This window comes from Amia ocellicauda, chromosome 14 (genome assembly GCF_036373705.1).
Source record: "Amia ocellicauda isolate fAmiCal2 chromosome 14, fAmiCal2.hap1, whole genome shotgun sequence".
NCBI classification, from domain to species: Eukaryota; Metazoa; Chordata; class Actinopteri; order Amiiformes; family Amiidae; genus Amia; species Amia ocellicauda.
Genome location: NC_089863.1, coordinates 9173320 through 9196291, shown reverse-complemented (window position 1 = coordinate 9196291; position 22972 = coordinate 9173320). Strand labels below are relative to the sequence as shown.

Sequence of the window (22972 nt, the reverse complement as noted above, 5' to 3'; positions counted from 1 at the left end):
CTCACTGTGTCTGTTACTTGTGTATATAATTTTATTTCGCATAGACTGTCCAGCATTTTATATATTAATCACATTCTCTCGCACACCCACACGCCTCAGTCAGGGTTCAAGCGATGGCATCGCTGTGGCTCATTGCATACTTGCATTGATGTTTATTTGGTCTTACAAATACAAGAGTGGTTTGAAATTCCAGTGTCTAATATTAATACAGCATTAAAACGATCAACAACAGAAATAAACAGGACTGGACTCGTTTCCACAGTCCCCAGGCCCCTTTCCAAAACCATACAGCTCTTGCCATTATCTCCTGAACGACAACACGGCGAGATCAAAGCCACCATCTTGGCCAGGGGCGTAACCATCCTCCTCCGTCGAATTCCGATTGTGCGTTATGTCCGTTTTCCGTTGCTGTTGTCGGCTGTCCCGTTCCCCGTCACACGTTCCCATTGGCGGGCGAGGCCAGTTCGGCGATCTTGGCGTTCAGCTCCTGATTGGTCCAGTCCCTCCTGATGTCGTCCAGGTGGCTGTCAAAATCGACCAAGAGGTTGTGGGTCCCGGACGCCAGCAGCTCATTGGCTATCGCCCGCGTCTGCTCCCAGTGGCGCAGCATGATCCTGAGAGGCCGAGAGATTAGAGCTCAGTGAGTCAGTCAGTCAGTGTGTGTGTGTGTGTGTCAGTCATGCTATCACTGCATCTGTCAGTGTATCGGCGTCCCCTCACTGTTGTTTGTCCTTCAGTGTCCAGTGTCCGTCCCTCCTCTCGTACACCACAATGGGCGGCAGTCTCTCTTGCATGGACATCTTGGCACTCTGCACCTACACACAAGGGTTACACACACACAAAGGGTTACACAACTGCACACACACACAGACTATAACAGCACAGTGATAGAGAGGAAGAGAGAGGAAGAGGAGGGGGGGGACTGACATACCATGACCAGAACTGCATTACTGTAGTGCTCTGCAATCTTATCTGCAATCTTCACTGCACACGGAGTGGGACTGAGAGAGAGAGAGAGAGAGAGAGAGAGACAATATTGATAGACGCTACACACACTATAGTCCACCGATAAGAGATGATGAGGATGAGAGGAAGAGTGCCAAGGCTACCTGCTGTCAGTCATGCTAGCATTGGCCTGGTAGTATCCCACAATCCTCAGCTTCTTCTGTGCGCACCACACATCCACCTGAGGGAGGAGGAGAATATTATTTGCCATTACTACAATATTCACTGTTCAAAATGTCAAAAAAATCCTTGCTGGATGTAATAATAATTTCCACACTTCAAAGAACACCGCTCATACCAACAAATAACACTTCCCTGCCACCCCGAGTAAGGGTGTCTAAGAAATAAACACATTTCACACTAAAACTGGAGTCCCCGGGTGTTCCTGTCAGTGCATGTCACTGTGTCGGTGCCAGTCTGTGCCCGGCGGTGCTGACCTGCTGCAGGGCGAGCTCGGTGATGGGGGCGAGGGGCAGGCGGGAGTGCAGCAGGGGCACGCAGTCCGACAAGCACATGGATCCCCCCTGAGGCCCCGGGGACAGGAGCAGCCCGTTCACAGAGCATGCTGGGAAGCGTCCGGCATGCAGGAACATCTTCACATAGCTCATACAGGAGAGCTCCACCTCCATCGCTGAGAGAGAGAGAGAGAGAGAGAGAATCTATATCAACATGTCTGTCAATATGTGTTCAAGTGTTCAGCATGGAGTGAGTGGGGCCCTGCATGACACCCAGTCCTGCCAATAAAGCTTTTTAGAATTGAATTGCATTGAACTGGGGGAGACACTATTATGATTATTTTTATTACCTGTACACACTGCATTACACACACACCACACTACACACACACTGCACTGTGCAATAATGATCCTGATTAAAAAGACAATAAACTGCACTTGATTGCAGCCTGTCCTGTACAATGCTGTCCACCGCACAGCTGTGTGTCACCGAAAGCCCACTGTCAGCCCTTACCGGATGTCTGTCTGCGGTCACAGCTGTATCAGAGCGACAATGTGACGAAGTCTCGGCGATCCAGCTGTGAAGTCACCGGCGCCATTAAACCCAACACAGAGCCGCAACACTGTATCAGCCTCCAGAACCCCCGAGATCTGCCCGGCAACAGCGGCGGCTTCCCGGATTGCTATTGGCTGGCTGGCTGGTGACGAAAGCGGTTTTAATTATAGCTGTCGTGCATCTCATTCGTTGGACTGCACGTCAATCAATCAGCGATCCGATTTTCTTATTGGATACATGGGGGAAGAAGGTCACCGGGCAAAGGTGATTGGCTGATATGCATTGCTGTGCATCCGCCTTTCTTTAAAGGGAATGGTGCTTCTTTGCTCTTAAAGGCGCTTAAAGGGATTTTTAGACTTTGATTTGTTGAGAAAGTCGGCGCTTATAGCGCTCCCTATATGGAACTACAAAACCTGTAACGTTTTGTTTGTTTGTCAACTGATTTATTGTTTTTTTAATTAAATCCATAAACACAATCAGGTTAGGATTATGTTTCACTAATAACCATGTACATTATACTATTGATGTACTGATACTGAACTCTAACCCTAACCTCTGCACACAATACACACATATAGTATAGATACACACAACAATAATTCACTTGCTAAACTCTAAATGTTACCCCACACATAAAATTGCATCTCATGCTATTATTATGATTTTACCTCAACTGTAAGCCTATATAAAGAGAGGGATACACAAAATCATTAGGGGGTTAATAATGATTTTAAAAAGCAAGACGAAAGTGTGTGAGTGTGGGTTTGGCGTGGGTTAGTGGGTGTCAGTGTGTGGGTGGGGGTGAGTGTGAATGTGTAAGGTGTTGTGTCACATCTTGTGATACTGGGTAACACCCAAGAACTTTGAGCTTTGAGTGAGAGACATGTACAGTATCGGTACAGTTCAGTGTACAGTGCTAAGGGATTCCTCCATGGTACAATAATCCCCTCACACCCAGAAACAGGGTGTCTGCATTGCAATTGGCTGACGCTCCCTCACTGTGAGGTCATCAGCTGCCACGACAGAGCCGGGATTCCAGGAAACCACGTCAGCCCGGCAACGATTGGATGTGGAGCTGTGACTGACACCCAGCTGCACAAATCAGGAGCCATTATAATAATAGCCAGGAGTCACCTTGATTATGATTAAACATTATCTGTTTTATTTGCACTTAAAGGGTACAAAGAAATACCTATCAGTGGGTGGATTTGAAAGCTATAGCTCACATCATTCACACGCTCACTGACACACAGGCAGCACAATCCAAAGGTGCTAAAATAAATATGCAGAACCATGTAGATACACAAAATGAAACAATGACGACAATAATAATACTAATAACATGAATATCAACCTGTAATAATGACAGAACCAAAGGAAGGTTGTGCAGTATTGAATCATATAGTGATTGAGATGTAGAAACACACTTTTCCTCCCTCGCTCTCTCTCTCCATCATTCACCTGGTCACCTCACCAGTCAGACACACTGTGAGCCAGGCGGCCGTGTTGACTGACTTCTGGGTGTAGTTTTGGTTCGGAGGCTCGGGGGCCACAGGGACTGTACTGGTTATAGTTCTCAGCCCAGGGGGGCTCTGTGACTCTTGTTGGGAGGTGCTTTACTATAGAAAACAGAAATAAATGAATTGATTAAGTGATTAACTGATTGATAATGTCTGGGGAGATGAGCCTGTTCAATCGCACACAGAGTGACAGAGGGGAGAGTGTGCTGTAGAGCCCCGGCACTGTACCCCACCCTCTCTCTCCTCCTCTCCTCCCCGCTGTCCGTCCCCCTCAGCCCCAGTCGCAGTTACTCTGGCTGCTCTGATTGGCCGCTCAGGAGATGCTGATCAGGTTGAGGGTCACCTCACCCAGCTGGGATTCGCTGGCCAGCTCCTGGAAGAAGGACAGGGAGTCGCGGACTGCCAGCAATTCCTCCAGCTGCTGCTTCGCCCAGGGCTGGTACACCTGAGAGAGAGAGTTCAAATTAGGATAGACAGACAGAGACACACACACACACGCACAAACAGACAGACAAACACAGACAGACACACACACACATACAGAGAGACAGACACACACACTGACAGACAGACAAGACACACACTGACAGACAGACACAAACACAGACAGACACACACATACAGACATAGACACACAAACAGACAGATACACACACATACAGAGAGACAGAGAGACAGACAGACAAGACACATACAGAGAGACAGACAGACACATACAGAGAGACAGGGAGACAGACAGACACACATACAGAGAGACAGATAAGACACATACAGAGAGACAGATAAGACACATATAGAGAGACAGACAAGACACATACAGAGAGACAGACAGACACACATACAGAGAGACAGGGAGACAGACAGATAGAGACAGACACACACACACATACATACACACGGTCTGACAGAAAGACAAACACATACAGACACACACACACAGACAGACAGACAGACAGACCGTACCTGCACAGTGATGAGTTTTTCAGCCATGTTGTCAGAGTCTGTCATCTCCTCCCCGAAGCACAGAGTCACTTCAGCCTGCGGGGGGAGACCTCCCTGTGTCTGGTACAGCTCCAGCTCTGAGACACACACAGACAGCATTAACACACTGTACAGCACCAGCACTGACACACACACCACCCACCCACACACACACAGCACTGCATACACACAAGCACACTCACTCACTCACTCACTCACACACACACACACACACACACTCACCCTCTCTGAAGGTCTGTCTGTCGAACAGCGTGACGGGGCTGTTGGTCCTCTCCAGTTTCCTCAGCAGGGGGCTGGGGCTGGACGCCGCCCCACCCGCGGCTGCCGTATCGGGGGCGTGACTGCCGGTCCAGTAGACCCGCCCCTGGCAGAACCTCTGCGCCCGGATGCCGCTCCCCATGGAGGCCAGCATCACGCCCCTCTCGAGGAAGCCCAGTAGGGCGGTGATGGCGGCGCGTTTCTCCGCGCTCCCCCGCACCACCTCCGGCCCTGGCAGGCTGATGCGCTCGGTGCCGGACAGGTTCGGCTGCGGGGGTGAGGGCGGACAGCAGGAGGAGGAAGTGGGGGGGTAGTAGGCGATCCGGACGTCTCGCCCATGGCTCTCCCGGCGCAGAACCTCCTGCCCCACGTAGAACACCGACACCACCAGAGAGGGCAGCACTGAGAGAGATAGAGAGAGAGGTAATATACTGACATTATTCATTTCTTGTGTTTTTGTGTTCATTTGTCGTTGTGACTTGTTGTGTTGTGTTGCGGTTAGATACTGACCTCTCGGGGGGGGGCTGGTCTCGATCTGGAAGTTCAGTTGAATCTCGTTCAGAGCTGCGGGTGAACGACACTCGTTAATCAATTACACACGGACTCGTTAGCTGGATAGTCATTACTGCTTTATGAACCCGCCTCAGTCATTACCCAGCACCCAATGAACCAATTACACACCGGCTCGTTTAGCAATTAACAGACACTCACGGCTGTGCTCTTCCAGTTTGAAGACCACGGCTGATTGGTCGATGTTCTCCAGCTGGGTGGTAACTGGCTCTACCTGCTGGTTAGAGAGAGAATTGCGAAATAACTATTAAAATGACTATTATTGCGAATGTCGTTGGGGTTGTTGTGCCGTGGTGCGGTGTTGCCAAGACTCGGTGCTCCCTCACCATTTGGATGGGCTCCACAGCCACAGGCTCCACGCTGCGGCTCTGCTTCTGTCCCTCGTCCTCCACGCGGCGCTCGTTCTTCACCCGCCTCCTCTTCGCCCCTCGCTCCGCTGTCGGCGGCGTGATGCCCTGCTCGGACACAGGTACCAGGCGGTAGACCTTGAACGGCTCCGAGATGTCCAGCTGGGACCTCTCGCTGACCTCGCAGAACTCGGGGCTCTTGTTCAGGGCGCAGCGGAGGCGGGTCTTCCAGGAGGCGGGGTCTGAGCGCTGCCCCGGTCGCAGCTTGCCCTTGTACTCGGCCCAGGCCTGGGGGTAGAAGGAGGGTTATTATTGTTATTATTATTATTGTTGTTCTTGTTATTATTATTATACACTCAGTGTCTCTGACTCCGCCTTCCCCTCTCTCTGACCTTAAAGATGGCCGCGTCCTGGTCAGTCCTGAAGTCCTGCTTGCCCGCGTGTTTCCAGGGGATCCGGAAGGCCGTTTTGGCATCGTCGTCCCACATCAGCCCAGGGTAGCGGCCACTGGACACCTGCTCCACCAACCAAGAGCGCAGCCTCCGAGTGGACCGCACCCCTCCAACCATCGCTGAGGGAGAATACAGACACAGGGTTCGCAGTGTGATTAGGATATTGACAGTAATACAGTACAGACTGACTGACACACTGACTGACTGACTGATACACTGACTGACCGACTGACACACTGACTGACTGACTGACTGACACACTGACTGACTGACTGACTGACACATTGACTGACTGACTGACTGATACACTGACTGACTGACACACTTACTGACACGCTGACAGACTGACACACTCACTGACACGCTGACAGACTGACACACAGACTGATACGCTGACAGACTGACACACTGACACGCTGACTGACAGACACACTGACTGACAGACACACAGACTGACTGACACACAGACTGACACACTCACTGACACACAGACTGACACACTGACTGACACTCACTGACACACTGACTGACTGACACACTGACACGCTGACACTGACACACAGACTGATACGCTGACAGACTGACACACTGACACGCTGACAGACTGACACGCTGACTGACAGACACACTGACTGACTGACACGCTGACTGACACACAGACTGATACGCTGACAGACTGACACACTGACACGCTGACTGACAGACACACTGACTGACAGACACACTGACTGACTGACACACAGACTGACTGACACACAGACTGACACTCACTGACACGCTGACAGACTGACTGACACACTTAGTGACACGCTGACAGACTGACACTGACTGACACACTCACTGACACACAGACTGACACACTGACTGACACTCACTGACACGCTGACAGACTGACACACTGACTGACTGACACACTGACTGACACACAGACTGATACGCTGACAGACTGACACACTGACACGCTGACAGACTGACACGCTGACTGACAGACACACTGACTGACTGACACACAGACTGACACGCTGACAGACTGACACACAGACTGATACGCTGACAGACTGACACGCTGACTGACAGACACACTGACTGACTGACACGCTGACTGACACACAGACTGATACGCTGGCAGACTGACACACTGACACGCTGACAGACTGACACGCTGACTGACAGACACACTGACTGACTGACACGCTGACTGACACACAGACTGATACGCTGACAGACTGACACACTGACAGACTGACACGCTGACTGACAGACACACTGACTGACTGACACGCTGACAGACTGACACACTGACTGACACGCTGACACACTGACACAGCTGCTGTACCCGCTGTTTTGGCCCTGCACAGTTTGAGAGACAGCGCCCCCTCCCGCAGCACAGGGACTGCCACTATATATTATAATTTATATTTGTAATATAAAATAATAATTCATTTTGTGTGTGTGTGTGTGTTAGTGTCTGTGAGAGTGTGTGTGTGCGAGTGTCTGTGAGTGTGAGAGTGTGTGTGTGTGTGTGTTACAGTGTTACAAATAATAATTCATTTTCATAACAATTGTAACCACGACAGTCTGAAATAATGATGACAACACTACTAATGCAACAATAATAATAACCATAATCATCATCATCGTAATAATAAAAACATCAAACAACAACAACAAATCAATAGTGGTGGTGCTGATAATAATAATATATTTATTAAAATAATAATCATTTAAAAAGAGTGCTATAAACTGTGTGAGTGAGAACAAGTTAAAGACAGACAGACAGAAAGTCAGACAGACAGACAGTGAAGTTTTACCTATTGGCAGTCAGTCGAGTCTCGGGCCGGACGACAGACGGACAGACAGCACCAATAACCGATACCCCAATATCGGATCAATAACCGGGGCGGTGTCTTCTAGTCGATACGATTGCGCCGATCGTCCCGGTTGTCCCCGCTGTCTGTCGCACCCTCTCCAAAGTTTTGCAATTAAAGTTGGTTGCGCTTCTAAAAACTTTTTTCCCTGCCAATTGATCAGAGAACCAATTAATACTCAATGAACCGGCCGAGACGGATAATGCCACTCACTGACAGCTCAGATTGATATAAATATAAGGGTTAAATATTCACCTGCAGTTCTGTAGGTAAGGCGCTGCAAGATCCGATGTGTTTGTCTCCCCCCGTCTCTCTCTCTCCTCCCCTCCTTCTCTTTTGCTAAAACCCGGTCTAACCCTTTCCCAGAAATCACATGACCCGAGCGGAATCGGCCTGTAGTCCCTCCCGTCGCCAGCGAGCGAGGCGGCCGCCAGGGGGCGACATTTACACCTCGCCTGGAGCCTGTTCACTGTCATCATAGGAGAGTAATTGCATTACACAACAGAGTGCAGTCTAACACTGAAATACTGCAGTACAGTAATGTACCATAACAGTGCAGTAAGTAAAGTACAAAAACACTGCACTACTCTACAGTAAAGTGCAATAACACTACAGTACAGTAAAGTACATCAGAGAAGCATAACTGTAACTCACTTCTTAAACACTGTGATGTTGAATAGATTTTAGTAGTAGTTGCTGTAGGAGCTGGATAGTATGAGCAACACTAGCAACGTCACTGGACTCCAGTAGCTCACTGACAAACACACTGACACACTGGTAGACAAACCAACACACACACGGACTCACTGACGGAAACACCGACAGTGACACACAAACTGACAACTACACTGACCGAAGCGCCGACACACTGACAGACACGGACACATTGATAGACCAGTTGACACACACACTGACGCACCGATAGACACACTGACACAAACTCACTGATGAACTTAAATATATTTTTTATTGATTAATTTATAAATGTATTTTCAGCAGAAGACGGAGATGAAAGAGAGAGAGGGGTACCAAGGTGCAAGAGCTGTAGAAAGCAGGGTGAGAAACACACAATAGTCTCTCACAAACAACACGTGTGAATGTGTGTGTGTGTGTTAGAGTGTCTGTGAGAGTGTGTGTGTGTGTGTGAGAGAGGGAGAGTCAATGTCATTACTGAAGTATTCATCATCATCATCATCATCGTTATTATTTGTATTGTTGTAGTGGTTGAGGCTGTTTTGTTGTTTAATTGAGATTCTCATCCTTTTGTTTCGTTCACTTCTTCCGAGGGACCGTGTCACCCAGAGGAACCTCCGTCATCAGCTTCTGCAGACAGAGAGAGAGAGAGAGAGAGAGAGAGGTTAAAAAAGGGAGGTAAAGATATCCATTTAAATTCATGCTCCTCCAGTTCTCCCGCTCTCTCTCACCCTCAGCAGTCTGCTGTGGTACGCCGCGTCGTCCTCCGCCTCCCCCCGCGCGTGATCCAGGTGGTACCTCCCGCAGGCCACGAGCAGCTCCTGCGTGTCGTACAGGGGGGCAGGGTCCAGCGCGTGGCCGTTGATCAGGCTGACCAGGTACTCCCTGTAGTGCTTCCTGCAACAGCCCAGAAACCATGAGCTCACTCCCGAGAGAGGCAGCACCATGAGCCGCAACACAGCTGAGAGAAACCCTGCTACTACTACCAATAATAATAATCCCTACTACTACAACAACTAATAATAATAATAATAATAATAATAATAATAGCAAACACTACTACTACTACTACTAATAAATCCCTACTACTACCAATACTACTAATAAGAATAAGAATCCCTACTACTACAACAACTAATAATAATAATAATAATAATAATAATAATAAATAAACCCCACTACTACTACAACTAATAATACTACTACTACTACTACTAATAGTAATAATAATAGCAAACACTACTACTACTACTAATAATAATAATAATAGCAAACACTACTACTACTAATAATAAATCCCTACTACTACCAATACTACTAATAAGAATAAGAATCCCTACTACTACAACAACTAATAATAATAATAATAATAATAATAATAAACCCCACTACTACTACTACAACTAATAATACTACTACTACTACTACTACAACTAATAATAATAATAGCAAACACTACTACTACTAATAAATCCCTACTACTACCAATACTACTAATAAGAATAAGAATCCCTATTACTACTACAACAACTAATAATAATAATAATAATAATAATAATAATAATAATAGCAAGCACTACTACTACTACTAATAATAAATCCCTACTACTACCAATACTACTAATAAGAATAAGAATCCCTACTACTACAACAACTAATAATAATAATAATAATAATAATAAACCCCACTACTACTACAACTAATACTACTACTACTACTACTACTACTAATAATAATAATAGCAAACACTACTACTACTACTACTAATAATAATAGCAAACACTACTACTACTAATAATAAATCCCTACTACTACCAATACTACTAATAAGAATAAGAATCCCTATTACTACAACAACAACTAATAATAATAATAATAATAATAATAATAATAATAATAATAATAATAATAATAATAATAATAAACCCCACTACTACTACAACTAATAATACTACTACTACTACTAATAATAATAATAATAGCAAACACTACTACTAATAATAAGAAATCCCTACTACTACCAATACTACTACTACTACTAATAATAATAATAAACCCCACTACAACTACTACTACTACTAATCATAATAATAGCAAACACTACTACTACTACTACTACTACTACTACTAATAATAATAATAGCAAACACTACTACTACTACTACTAATAATAATAGCAAACACTACTACTACTAATAATACATCCCTACTACTACCAATACTACTACTAATAATAATAAACCCCACTACTACTACTACTACTACTACTACTACTACTACTACTACTAATAATAATAATAATAATAATAAACCCCACTACTACTACTACTACTACTAATAATAATAATAATAATAATAGCAAACACTACTACTACTACTACTACTAATAATAATAATAATACTACTACTAATAATAGACCCTACTATTACTTATACTCAGGGGTTTAGTAGGAACTGTGGACCTGGGGGAGCCCTGTCTGCGTCAGGGCGAGTCGGGGAGGTATTTGGGACAGCGTTGATAAATTACAGCCTAAAAGCACTAGATAGTTGTTTATGATTCAGACGAGGTGAGTGAAATCAAATGTGGGGAGATCCAGGGATACTGTCGCTTTGGAATTGGTTTTCAGGACATTAACCCCTAAACGCAGCGCTCCGCTACACTTTGAGACGTAGATTAACTAAACATAACTGTTATATCAATGTTTTGCCCCTGGTTTCTACTTTATTGTTCAGAGACAGAAAGCCAAATGACACCTATAGCACACTTAGGGGGGCAAATGCATATCAGCCATGCAGCTGGGCACACTGTCCACTCAAATACTGCCTTATAAGTATATTATACATGCATACTGCTTTTAACTGAAGTTCTGAATCCATAGCTACTAAAAACATTGTGGTTGACAGAAAAAGCATATTGTTTATAAGCCACACTGTAAAAGTCAGTTTCTCTCTCCGTGCTCTGCGCTCGGCTGTGCAGCGGTGCGTAACCTGCCTTATCAGCCGAGTCCCAGGGCTCTCAGAGTGTCTTTGGATTGGCTAGATATTTGTAAAATCGCGGTCTGTGATTGGGTAAAAAAGAAAAAGTAATATCTCTAGGGCTGCGAATAGACCACAGCAACGTCCTCTCTATTGGTCAATTCCATCCCCACGCTCTGCAGCTGCGCACTGGATTACAGAAGCCAGTCAAGACGCGGCGCAAACAAACCGCACGCGTTCCCTTTCCAACACAATCTCAGCTCCACAGCCGCGCCTCGTCTCCATCACAAATCCTTTCCAAATAAATGGGTACTGAGTAATACATGCCCCAATTTTGGGAGAACTGATATTATCAACGTCTACCAAAACCCTGGTAAAGGTGGGACAGTGGCGACGCGTGATGAACTAGCTTTGTTAGCGAACGACTTAAATGGGATGCCTCTGTAGTGGGAAATGGGAGCACAATAGAACAAGAAGACAACTCTTTCTACATCTGCGGGACACGCACACATCTTGGAAAGAGAGAGCACGTTTGGGAGCGCGCCTTATTGTTGGAGCGCCCAGCAAGGAGAGAACTCTTCATAGCCTCCTTCAGTTTTGGCTAAATATATTTTCAGCTAAAACGTATTGCTAATTATTTTTCCCCCGACCATGGAGGCTGCCAGAGCCCATGTTTAACCCCTGCTACTACTACTACTACTACAATAATAATAATAATGATAATAATAATATGACTTAAGGGTGGTACCTATATTACTAACACTGACACTATTAAGAGTAACAGTCCCAGCAGTATTAATCCAGTGGCAGTAGAGTCACTCACTCGCACAGCCCTGCCTGACCCCTCTGACTCTGAGCTCCACACGGGGCGTCCAGCAGCCTCGCCCCCTCCTCCTTCTGCTCCATCACGCCACACTGTCCTGAGAGAGAGAGACAGAGAGAGAGGTGGGGGGGTCAGTAGAGACGCAGTGTTGTCATTGTTCTCCGGGACCCATTTCTCTGCCGAGCACAGAGTGTAATGTGGGAACAGTGTGTTCGCAATATTCAACGCACTGTAACCCGCAGATCCCACCCGAGTAGCAACCCGCAGTGTCACTGGCACGCCACAGGCTGGGAAAGTGTTGGTGCTCTGTGATTTACTTGGAGCCGACAATTTGGGGACATTAAAAAATCCTGACACCTGACACCTGACACCCTGACCGACACACAGATACCCTGACTGAAACGCAGACACCCTGACTGACACACAGACTCACAAGCAGACACCCTGACACCCTGACTGACACGCAGACACACTAACTGAAATACAGACTGACACACAGACAGATGCAGTGTCGTACCAGCCTGTGAGCCAGGCGGGGGCTCTGTGTTGAATTCCACATTGTTATTCTGTTAAGAGAGAGAGAGAGAGGGGGAGTTAATACAGACATCAAAACTGTAGTGAGAGAGAGACATAGATAGAGGGAGACGGAGGGAGAGGACAGGGCTGTGTACCTGCAGCAGGATCTGCAGTCTGGTGGGGTCCCAGTCCCGCAAGTAGAAGAAACAGTCCCTGGGGTGGTGGGCGTGTAACCCCGTCACTGAACACTGCTGCACTGAGCACTGAGACTGAGACTGAGAGATAGAGAGAGAGAGAGAGAGAGAGAGAGGGGTTAATACAGAGAGGGGTTCATACAGACACACTGACCCGACGGGACATCAAAACTACAACATCCTCACTGTCACCTGACCCAGTACCGGCTCAGTGACCACGGACAGACGGACAGACGGACTCACAGTGTGAAAGGGGTTGTTGCAGCCGCTGCAGAACTGGTGGCGACACTGGGAGCAGGTGAAGTGCATGCAGCCCCCCTTGGACAGAGCGTACTGGAAACCACAGCTGGGGCAGGCTGGGGACAAGCGATCACACCATTATGACAGCACTGTCCTGTGTCACTCAGTCAGAGTGTCAGTCAGTGTGTCAGTGTGTCAGAGTGTCAGTCAGTCTAGTCAGTACTAGTCAGAGTGCCGTACTGATGCCGTTGTCCCTCAGGTACCCCGCCAGGCCCTGTCTCTGGTACTCCGGGTCGTTCTCTCTCTTCCACAGCTGGAACTGTTCGCAGGTGAGCCCCGCATGCTGCTGCTCCCACTGCAATGCAACACAACAATAACACAACATCAATAACACAACCCATAGTCTCCAGTGTGCTCTGTGCTCTAGTGTTGGTGTCCCCGGGGTCCAGAGATCAGGGTGTGGGGTGTTTTGTAACCGGGTCCGAGCTCTGGGTGTTACAGGGCTCTGTGTTAATAATAGCCTCCCCCTCCCTCTCACTCACAGGTTTCCTGCACTTGGCACAGAAGCTCTTCCTGCACTGAAGACAGGTCACCTTCAGCTGGTCTCCATCATAGATAAACCCGAACGAGCACTGAGGGAGGGAGAGAGCATCAGTTAACCAGTGTATCAGTTAAACACAGTACCAGTTTGATCTGTAATGTGTCAGTGAGTGACTGTGTGTGTGTGTGTGTGTGTGTGTGTGTGTTGTGTGTGTTGGGTACTAACGTGTGTACACCAGAGGAATTTGGGATCCTGTATGAGCGCCTGCTCCGTCAGCTTCTGGTGGAACAGCTGGTACACCTCGGGCTCCAGACAGTCACGCAACTGCAACAACACAACAAAACAGCCTTGTCATGCCACTGCAACACAACACAGCCCTGTCATTACACTACAACACAACACAGCCCTGTCACGCCACTGCAACACAACACAGCCCTGTCATTACACTACAACACAACACAGCCCTGTCACGCCACTGCAACACAACACAGCCTGTCACGCAACTACAACACAACACAGCCTTGTCACGCAACTACAACACAACACAGTCTTCTCACGCCATTGCAAAAACACAACAACCAAGCCCTGTCACGCCACTGCAACAACACAGCCTTGTCACGCCACTGCAACACAACACAGCCCTGTCACGCCACTGCAACACAACACAGCCTTATCATGCCACTGCAACAACACAGCCTTGTCACGCCACTGCAACAACACAGTCCCGTCAAGCCACTGCAACAACACAACAACACAGTCCCGTCAAGCCACTGCAACAACACAACAACACAGCCCTGTCACGCCACTGCAAAAACACAGCCCTGTCACGCAACTACAATGCAACAATGAAGCCCTATCAAGCAACTGCAACAACTTCACAGCATTGTCATGCAAATACAAAAACACAGCAATAAAGCCCTGTCAAGCAACTGCAACAACAGAGCACTGTCACGCAACTGCAACACCACCACAGCACAGCACTGTCACACAGCACTGTAAGACAGCAGTGCCGCACAGCTGCAGCACACTGTAGGAAGCTTGTGTTCCCAAATGGAGACTCTAGAACTCTGGGAAAAACTAGTGCCGCATCTGGTGTGCCTCTGGAGCCGAAATGGCGGCTAGTTTCCACATTGTTGGCTGCATTTTGAATCAAACAATGTTGTCAGACCTGGATGTCCAGCGTGGAGAAGTAGCTGTTGAGCTGGGCTTGCTCGTTGATGTCGGGCAGTCCACACACTGGACACACCATTTCCCTGATGTGTCTGTCCCTCACGGTGATGGTGAAGTATTGCTGAAAACAGCTGGAGCACACGCTGCACTGACACGAGGTCAGAGCCCGCATCTGCACATAGGGAAAGGGAGCGAGAGAGAGAGAGAGAGAGGGAAAGAGGGTTGATACACAGGGACAGACAGTCAGGCAGACTGATGGACACACTGACAGTCAGACAGAGGGACACACCTTGCTCTGGGGGTATGGAGTGATGCAGATGGGACATTCCTTGGCCAGCAGCCGGTGGATGAGATCCCGGTCATGTGACTCACGCACGGCCTGCACCACGTCCTCCAGCCCGTAGGGGGCGCCGGGCTCCTGCAGCAACGACAGGGCCAGCTCACAGCGCCCCCAGCTGGGCAGCTCGAACACAGCCAGCAATCTGCGCAGCACCCGCTACACAGAGGGAGGAAGAGGGGGGTGAGGGGGTGAGGGAGAGAGTTAATATACACAGAAATACACGCACTCACACAGAGACACAGCGTGACTCACTCACACACACACTCCCTCTCTTGCTCTCTCTCTGACCTGTTTGTCCGTGTGCTTGACATCGATGGCTGGCTCGCAGTCCTGGCTCCACAGGCGCTGATGGAAGGGCTCCAGCAGGGGGCGCTGCAGCTCACAGAGCGCCTCCCGCACAGAGCCCCCGCTGCGCCGCAAGGCCTCGGCACACTGCCCCCCCCACATGCCCACTGCCTGCAGCTCCCGCACCTGAGAGAGAGAGAGAGAGAGAGAAACCAGAATTGACAATGAATTTCAATACAGTGTGATCACAAAATTAACACTGAGTGACTGACAAACTGACTGACTGAGTGACACACTGAGTGACTGACTGGCTGACGCACTGACTGCCTCCTCCCCCTTTACCTTGGCCTGTCTGTCTCTGAGGGCCAGGATCAGGGCCCTGTCTCTCTGCCCCCCGGCTCTGATCCAGGCCTCTTTGGCCTCCTGCTGGGACAGCGCTGCCCCCTGCAGATCGAAACGAGCCGCTTCGCACAACTCCTCCAGCATGTGCGGCAGCTCCACCCTCAGCCAATCACAGGGCTCACTGCTCTCCGAGCAATTGGCCGCCGCCCACACCTCCTCGGGACTGAAGCCCCGGCTCTCCCCCTCCTGACGGAGAGCGGGAAAAAGGAAAAGAGAGAGAGAGAGAGAGAGAGGATCAGTGTAATTTTGCACTGTTTTACTCTACACAACATCTACAACCGCAACCGTTACAGACTGAAGCTCCACCCACTCGGATCATCCTGATGAGCTTCAGCCCATCCTCCTTCATCCGGCTCTGCCTCAGCCAGTCAGCATTCTTCCTGGGCGTGGGGATGGGCGGGGCTGCTGGCTTCGAGGGCGTGATGGGAGCCGGGGGCTCCTTGGTCGCCGGGGTGACGGGATACTGGGAAGGCGCGGGGGCGTGGTCTGGACGGGCCAGGTTGCACATCTCACAGACAGGACCAGAGCTGGCGTTCACGAAGGTGCAGAACTGACACACCCACTGAGGGAAGGGGGGGAGGGGGGGAGAGAGAGCGAGAGGTATGATCTATACTTGACACTACAGCACATTAACACTGCACTGAGAGAGAGAGGGTTAATAAAGACACACTGACTGAACACTACAGCACATTAACACTGCACTGAGAGAGAGAGGGTTAATACAGACACACTGAACACTACAGCACATTAACACTGCACTGAGAGAGAGAGGGTTAATACAGACACACTGACTGAACACTACAGCACATTAACACTGCACTGAGAGAGAGAGGGTTAATACAGACACACTGACTGAACACTACAGCACATTAACACTGCACTGAGAGAGAGAGGGTTAATACAGACACACTGAACACTACAGCACATTAACACTGCACTGAGAGAGAGAGGGTTAATACAGACACACTGACTGACTGAACACTACAGCACATTAACACTGCACTGAGAGAGAGAGGGTTAATACAGACACACTGACTGAACACTACAGCACATTAACACTGCACTGAGAGAGAGAGGGTTAATACAGACACACTGACTGAACACTACAGCACATTAACACTGCACTGAGAGAGAGAGGGTTAATACAGACACACTGAACACTACAGCACATTAACACTGCACTGAGAGAGAGGGTTAATACAGACACACTGACTGAACACTACAGCACATTAACACTGCACTGAGAGAGATAGAGTGTACCTGCGCAGGCATTGTCATGGCAGCGGGCGGAGGGGAGCTCAGGGGTTGGGGGGGTGGCCCTGACAGAGCTGGGGGGCGTGTGGCCAGGCGGGGGCGCTCACACACCTCACACAGGACACTGCTGCTGGGATTCAGCACTGTACAGCTCTGACAGCACCACTCACTGCCTGAGAGAGAGAAGGGTAAATACAGACTCTCAGACACACACAACACTCTCTGACACACTCATACTCACTGGTCTGGCAAGAGAGAGTGACAGGTGGCAGTGTGTCCTCCCGGGCAGCAGGGGGTGGCGCGGCGCGAGGTCGCTCACAGCACAAGCACAGAGCGGCCACGCCTTCGTTCACACTGGAGCAGGACACACACACCCAGCGCCCCGAGAGCGACCGCACACACACAGACTGAGCAGGGCTGAGAGAGAGAGAGAGATCACAAGATTAACACTGACAACACTGACTGACTGACTGACAATACTGACTGGACACCAGGTGACCCGAGTCCCAGATCAAGACCAAGTCTGAATGGGTCGAGAGCGAGATCAATATACTTTACATACAGATTTGAGGAACATAGAGAAACATAGTGTGTCACGATCCCTTACAATGTTGTACAGGTTTCAGACATTCTCAGCACCCACCAGTGAAGAAGTAACAAGTTTATTACAAACAAAATAAATCCAGGTCATCCCGGAGCCTCCTCTCACACGAAATGAAGAAACGATCTCAAGACTTGAGTTGGAGACGCCTTTTTATATCTTCAGAGACAGACAATGAGGTCTTTTCTATCAGAAGTGACTTCATCTTGTTAAAACCCAGAATTACCACATGTATAACACTTAACCAATAACTGAGATTGATTATTACTGTGGTCGTTGTGCTTGAGGTGTTGAAATCTACTTATGTGGCACTGGTCAAAAGGATATTCACTGCTGGTCAGCATACTTCAGGCAACAGATATTATCAAAGCTGTTGTTTTAAATCCTCCACCAAATGCCTGTGCCCCAAAACACACAACCATCACACTGTTTGTGTTGACTGACACAACCTCAAGACAAGCTGTATACAATGCCAAGAAACAAATAATTAAAGTATCCCCCAGAAAGGAGTACCTGCAAACTAGCGATGGCTTTATTGACAAAATGGAACTAACAACATGGAACCTTTTAATGATATAAACAAAATATTACAAGTAAAATCTCCCTCTACAATGTTGTCTTGTCAGTATAGTGACACCGTGTGGGGTGGACATGGTGCCTGGGAGGTTATGTATTATATACAGTGCTCAGGTGGTGAAAGGAAAACAGAAATAAAAAAACAAAACTAACAAAAAACTGGAGCCTAACTTAAATTTTTCTGTCCCTCTCTACAAACACTTCAAATCAGCGGTCTCAAAGTGCAGCCTGGGGGCCAAATGCGGCCCTCAAGGATGTTTGGTGTGGCCCCCCAAAGCCTAACCCTTTTCTGAACCTTTACTATATTTTTACACTTTCTGAGACTGTTCCGTTACAAATTGTACATGTAATCTGGGGGGAAATAATAAAACAACAATTAAAGTTAATAGAAGATCCCTAACAGAAATATATAAATAAAATAAATAGGTATGATTCAGGACATATATCATTTTTATCTGTGGTTAATGTTCTACTGCGGCCTCCCATCCTGTGCAACCTCTGGAAATTGGACCTCCATCACCAGACCTTGTGAAACCCTGCTTTAAATAAACACTAACAAGCCAACAGTCAGGGGCCTTTACCGGCCTTTACCTGCCTTTCCAACCAACAAAGACTGTTGGCTTCCTGTTTATATAGAGGAGGCCAACCAATCATGGAAGTTCGATCGGTCAGGTGTTCCCCCTGGGGTGAGTCCGAGTCTGTCCGAAATCGAAAGGCAATCTATTTTTATACAATCTATGTACCCTCGACTGACATGCCGAGACCCTGATCCAGACCAGAGGTGCCGAGACCAAGACCCCACAGTTTGGCCTTAATGCCGGTCTGGAGACCAGGACAGGGTCTCGCTCAATACTCCATCTCTGTTGGACACTGTAGGACAGTATCCACCCACAGTATCCACCTCTCTCTCTCGTTCTCTCTCTCACCTGCAGCTCTGGAGCCTCCGGGGGCTGGGAGATGCCACAGAGCTGCGCCGGTGTCCCCCCCTGGCCGGGTGACTGTGGTACAGTCGGTCACAGTCTGAGCACAGCCATTGGATGCAGGAGGGGCAGTGGACGGAGACGGGGAATATTCCACAAATGGTGCAGCTGTCTGTAGGGTGAGAGAGAGAGAGAAAGAGAGGGAAAGAGAGGGGGAGAGAGGGTTATCCTTTAACCCCTGATACACTGACTGGGCTAATCAGTCTTTGTTGATTAGTAATTGATTAATTGGCGACTCCATAGCGATTCGCTCACCAGGCACATTGCGGAGGGGTTCTCTGTTGTGATTGGCTCTCCCTGGGTGGCGGTGGAACACGAGGTCACATGTCTCGCAGAACAGGGTGGAGCCACAGGGAGGGCAGGAGAGAGTCGGGGTGTTACCACAGACACTGCACTCCCCTACTGAGTGAGGGAAAGGGTAGGGTGGGGCAAGAGAGAGAGAGTGATGTCACAGTGATGTCATTGTTCTCTGTGACCCATTTCTCTCCTGAACACAGACTGTAATCGGTCCATTTAATATCAATACAGTGTGATCACTGTGAAACACAAACACACACAGGCAGAGAGGGGGAGTTGTGTACCTGTGTGAGAGTTGGGGGGCAGTGAAGGGGGCGTGGCTCGGAGCGACTGGGCGGGGACGTGGGTGGGGGACATTATGGGGGCGGGGCCAATAGTCAGGGGGTACTGTAGCGGGATGGAGTCCGTCTCTGTTACCATGTTCCCAGCTGCCCCCCCAGCCAGTACAGAGTCCGGGCTGGCAACCACGGGAGCCTGAAAAGCAGCAACAACAACACAACATCACAACAACAGAATATGACAACAAAAAACACAGCCTCACACAGACCATCACAGTGCAACGTCAGAATATCGCAACAACACAACCAAACATCACAACAGCACAGCATCGTTATCACAGGAACAACAATCATTACATAGTATCATGAAATAGTATCAAGAGAGGGAGGGAGAGCGAGAGAGTGTAGAAAGAGAGAGAGTGTAGAGTGAGATAGGAATATATAGAGATAGAGAAAGAGGGAGAGCGAGAGAGTGAGATTTATATATACAATTTTATAAAGCATTGTGATGTATTATTTTATTTATTTTCAATACATGTATGTAATGTCCAATTGCTTTGGCAACACAGATTTCCCAATAAAGCACCTTAAATTGAAATTGAATTGCATTGAAAGAGAGAGAGAGAGAGCGAGAGTCTGACCTGTGGTAAGGTCTCCCCTTGCTGAACGCTGGCCATCGTGACGTCCTGGAACACTGCAGGGTGGGGGTGCACTCCCTGCCAACATCAGCCGCAGCAATTAACCCATCAGCTAATTAACTAATTAACACCAGTCTCCAATTACACCAGAAACCACCTATCCATTTACAAATACCCAACAAACATCTCAGCTCTACTCAGTTCCACGATTAAGACAAGTAACCAGCTCAGCAATTAACCAATTAAACAATAAACCAAATTAACTAATTAACAACGCCAATAAAAAAAAAACGTTCATGCTGTACCTTGATGAGTATGTCCAGCTCCAGTCGCAGGGTCATGACCTCCAGCGTCACCGCGGCCACCTTCAGGGTGTCGGGCTCCTTCACGTCTTCGGGGAAGCTGAGCCCGTCCGACTGCTGATTGGAGTAGCCGTAGAGACACAGCACGGCGCGCCCCCCCTGAGACACAGAGGGAGATTTAACGCCCGACGCCCCTGCTGTACCATACGGTACTGTAGCACCTCTCCCCCCAGCAATTACACAACCACAACAACAGCAACACAACCCCACAACCCCCCTCTCTCTCTCTCTCTCACAGTGATGGAGTCCACCGTGGCTCTGAACACCGGGTTGTTGTGCTTGACGGTCCTCCAGTACCGCGGCCGGCCCGGGGACACCAGGTTACAGCCGTACTTCTCCAAGATGTTAAGAGCGGTCGAGAGCTTCTGCAGAGATGACATAGACTGAGAGAGAGAGAGAGAGAGAGAGTGATGTCATTGTTCTCTGTGACCCATTTCTCTCCTGAACACAGACTGTAATCTGTCCATTTAATATCAATACAGTGATCACAATCTCAACCCCCGAGACACCGACTCGATGGCCGGGATCACCGACTGGCCGGCCGGCATCTCACCTCGGTGTCAGAAGCCCCGCCTCCGTTCTCCCTGACCATGGCCTCGGCGGCGATGTGCCGGTATTTGTCCGACAGGGGGAGGTGCAGGGAGGCCATTTCCTCCACGGCCGGGCGCACCTCCTGGGCGGAGCCGGACGCCAGCAACGTCTCGGCCCTGGCCCTCAGCTCCTCCAGGCGGTCCAGATCTGAGGGCATTTTCATCCTGGGTCAGGGAGGGAGAATGGGGAAGGAGCATGGAGGGGGGGGGGGGGAGAGAGAAACAGAAAGAGAAAGAGAGGGAGAAGAATACAGGGTGACAGGGAGAGAAGAAAGTAGTGAGTTCTAACAGAGGGTTTGGTTTATATTAACAATAATCATGATCTTACTATTATTATTCGCACGACTGGTCAGTGAACAGCAGTACAAACAGTACAGCAGTACACACAGCAGGACTGACAGTCAGTAATGATATAGTACTGATGGTAAAGTGGGCTCAGAGCAGTCACTACTACCAGTAGTAGTAGCAGTTATAGTACAGCACTAGTCTTCTACTCGCAGTAGTAGCTGTAGTTGTTGTTGTTGTAATGTAACTCATGTTGTGGACGAGAGCTGTCACTCTCTCTGTCCCTCTCTCTCTCTCTCTGTCTTACCCTGTCTTCTCTCGTCCTTCGTCCTCTCTTCGTCTTCCTCTTCCTCTCTCAGTACCCCTGAGGAGAGAACCGGGGGAGAGAGAGGGTCGATCTCCGGCTACCACCCGGAAACACAGTTTGTAAGTTTCGAAAACAACGACTCATAGCAAGAAAGGGAGGGAGTGGGTGGAATTTCCCCGTGCACTTTCAATTTCGGAAACTGCCTTCCCTGTGTCCGCCATTGTGGCTCCAGCTCCCCGTCGGCCGCTGTTGATCTGGCCCGCGGGGAGGCAGAGCCAAGATGGCGGCCGTTGACTATCGCCGAGATCACAAGTTCCCCGTTTGGTATTTAAAGGGGACGGCGACGCTGGGTATCGAATATCAGTCGGCTGATACAAATATTTATAGCGCTTGGGCCAGCCTCCCCCCGGGGTGAGGAAGTGACTGAAATAATCCGGCTGTCGTGATTAATTATTTGTGAGCCCCTGCAGTGTAATAATAACTCTTAATAATCATCAGCATTACTAGCAGTAGTAAAAAAAAAAAAAAAAAAAAAAAGTGATATATTGTAACAGTATTGTAAGTCACCCTGGATGTAATTGAGTAACAAT

At 48.6% G+C, this 22972-nt stretch overlaps 3 protein-coding genes across 5 annotated transcripts; all 3 read right to left on the bottom strand.

Moving 5' to 3' along the window:
* Nucleotides 1-13: 13 nt before the first annotated feature.
* Nucleotides 14-2136, bottom strand: emc9 (ER membrane protein complex subunit 9). Its single transcript, XM_066722871.1, has 6 exons — nucleotides 1975-2136; nucleotides 1443-1636; nucleotides 1110-1186; nucleotides 932-1001; nucleotides 721-815; nucleotides 14-614 (listed from the first exon to the last, which is right to left on the bottom strand). Exons 2-6 carry the CDS (start codon nucleotides 1632-1634, stop codon nucleotides 434-436), a joined length of 615 nt encoding a protein of 204 aa, XP_066578968.1. The 5' UTR covers nucleotides 1635-1636; nucleotides 1975-2136; the 3' UTR covers nucleotides 14-433.
* A 1019-nt stretch (nucleotides 2137-3155) lies between these two features.
* On the bottom strand, nucleotides 3156-8377 carry irf9 (interferon regulatory factor 9). 2 transcript variants are annotated; one of them, XM_066722861.1, is made up of 9 exons: nucleotides 8289-8377; nucleotides 7977-8181; nucleotides 6106-6284; nucleotides 5693-6001; nucleotides 5508-5583; nucleotides 5307-5360; nucleotides 4761-5198; nucleotides 4500-4615; nucleotides 3156-3981 (listed from the first exon to the last, which is right to left on the bottom strand). In XM_066722861.1, exons 3-9 carry the CDS (start codon nucleotides 6280-6282, stop codon nucleotides 3850-3852), a joined length of 1302 nt encoding a protein of 433 aa, XP_066578958.1. In that variant the 5' UTR covers nucleotides 6283-6284; nucleotides 7977-8181; nucleotides 8289-8377; the 3' UTR covers nucleotides 3156-3849. The 2 variants fall into 2 exon arrangements, with proteins under 2 accessions (XP_066578958.1, XP_066578959.1); XM_066722862.1 differs by having other exon boundaries at nucleotides 5508-5580.
* A 604-nt stretch (nucleotides 8378-8981) lies between these two features.
* Nucleotides 8982-22675, bottom strand: rnf31 (ring finger protein 31). 2 transcript variants are annotated; one of them, XM_066722859.1, is made up of 24 exons: nucleotides 22383-22675; nucleotides 21754-21955; nucleotides 21437-21583; nucleotides 21144-21299; nucleotides 20842-20916; nucleotides 20207-20396; nucleotides 19881-20024; nucleotides 19572-19737; nucleotides 17710-17885; nucleotides 17475-17641; nucleotides 16525-16776; nucleotides 16155-16400; nucleotides 15816-15998; nucleotides 15477-15683; nucleotides 15186-15359; nucleotides 14243-14341; nucleotides 14019-14108; nucleotides 13717-13831; nucleotides 13480-13592; nucleotides 13198-13317; nucleotides 13044-13092; nucleotides 12527-12623; nucleotides 9458-9623; nucleotides 8982-9356 (listed from the first exon to the last, which is right to left on the bottom strand). In XM_066722859.1, exons 2-24 carry the CDS (start codon nucleotides 21952-21954, stop codon nucleotides 9306-9308), a joined length of 3384 nt encoding a protein of 1127 aa, XP_066578956.1. In that variant the 5' UTR covers nucleotide 21955; nucleotides 22383-22675; the 3' UTR covers nucleotides 8982-9305. The 2 variants fall into 2 exon arrangements, with proteins under 2 accessions (XP_066578956.1, XP_066578955.1); XM_066722858.1 differs by having other exon boundaries at nucleotides 19881-20027; nucleotides 22383-22674.
* Nucleotides 22676-22972: the final 297 nt, after the last annotated feature.

What these genes read in the sequence shown, in the direction of transcription:
- emc9 (XM_066722871.1), bottom strand. Translation starts at nt 1,634, where the DNA reads ATGGAGGTGGAGCTCTCCTGTATGAGCTATGTGAAGATGTTCCTGCAT. An exon ending in CCGAGCTCGCCCTGCAGCAG is followed by an intron (nt 1,187 to 1,442) that starts GTCAGCACCGCC and finishes CTCCTCCCTCAG; the next exon opens with GTGGATGTGTGGTGCGCACA. An exon ending in ACACTGAAGGACAAACAACA is followed by an intron (nt 615 to 720) that starts GTGAGGGGACGC and finishes TCGGCCTCTCAG; the next exon opens with GATCATGCTGCGCCACTGGG.
- rnf31 (XM_066722858.1), bottom strand. Translation starts at nt 21,954, where the DNA reads ATGAAAATGCCCTCAGATCTGGACCGCCTGGAGGAGCTGAGGGCCAGG. An exon ending in CGGAGGCTCCAGAGCTGCAG is followed by an intron (nt 17,886 to 19,571) that starts GTGAGAGAGAGA and finishes TCTCTCTCTCAG; the next exon opens with CCCTGCTCAGTCTGTGTGTG. An exon ending in ACCACAGCAGACTGCTGAGG is followed by an intron (nt 9,357 to 9,457) that starts GTGAGAGAGAGC and finishes CTCTGTCTGCAG; the next exon opens with AAGCTGATGACGGAGGTTCC.
- irf9 (XM_066722861.1), bottom strand. Translation starts at nt 6,282, where the DNA reads ATGGTTGGAGGGGTGCGGTCCACTCGGAGGCTGCGCTCTTGGTTGGTG. An exon ending in CTGTGGAGCCCATCCAAATG is followed by an intron (nt 5,584 to 5,692) that starts GTGAGGGAGCAC and finishes CTCTCTAACCAG; the next exon opens with CAGGTAGAGCCAGTTACCAC. An exon ending in GACCAGCCCCCCCCCGAGAG is followed by an intron (nt 5,199 to 5,306) that starts GTCAGTATCTAA and finishes TATCTCTCTCAG; the next exon opens with TGCTGCCCTCTCTGGTGGTG.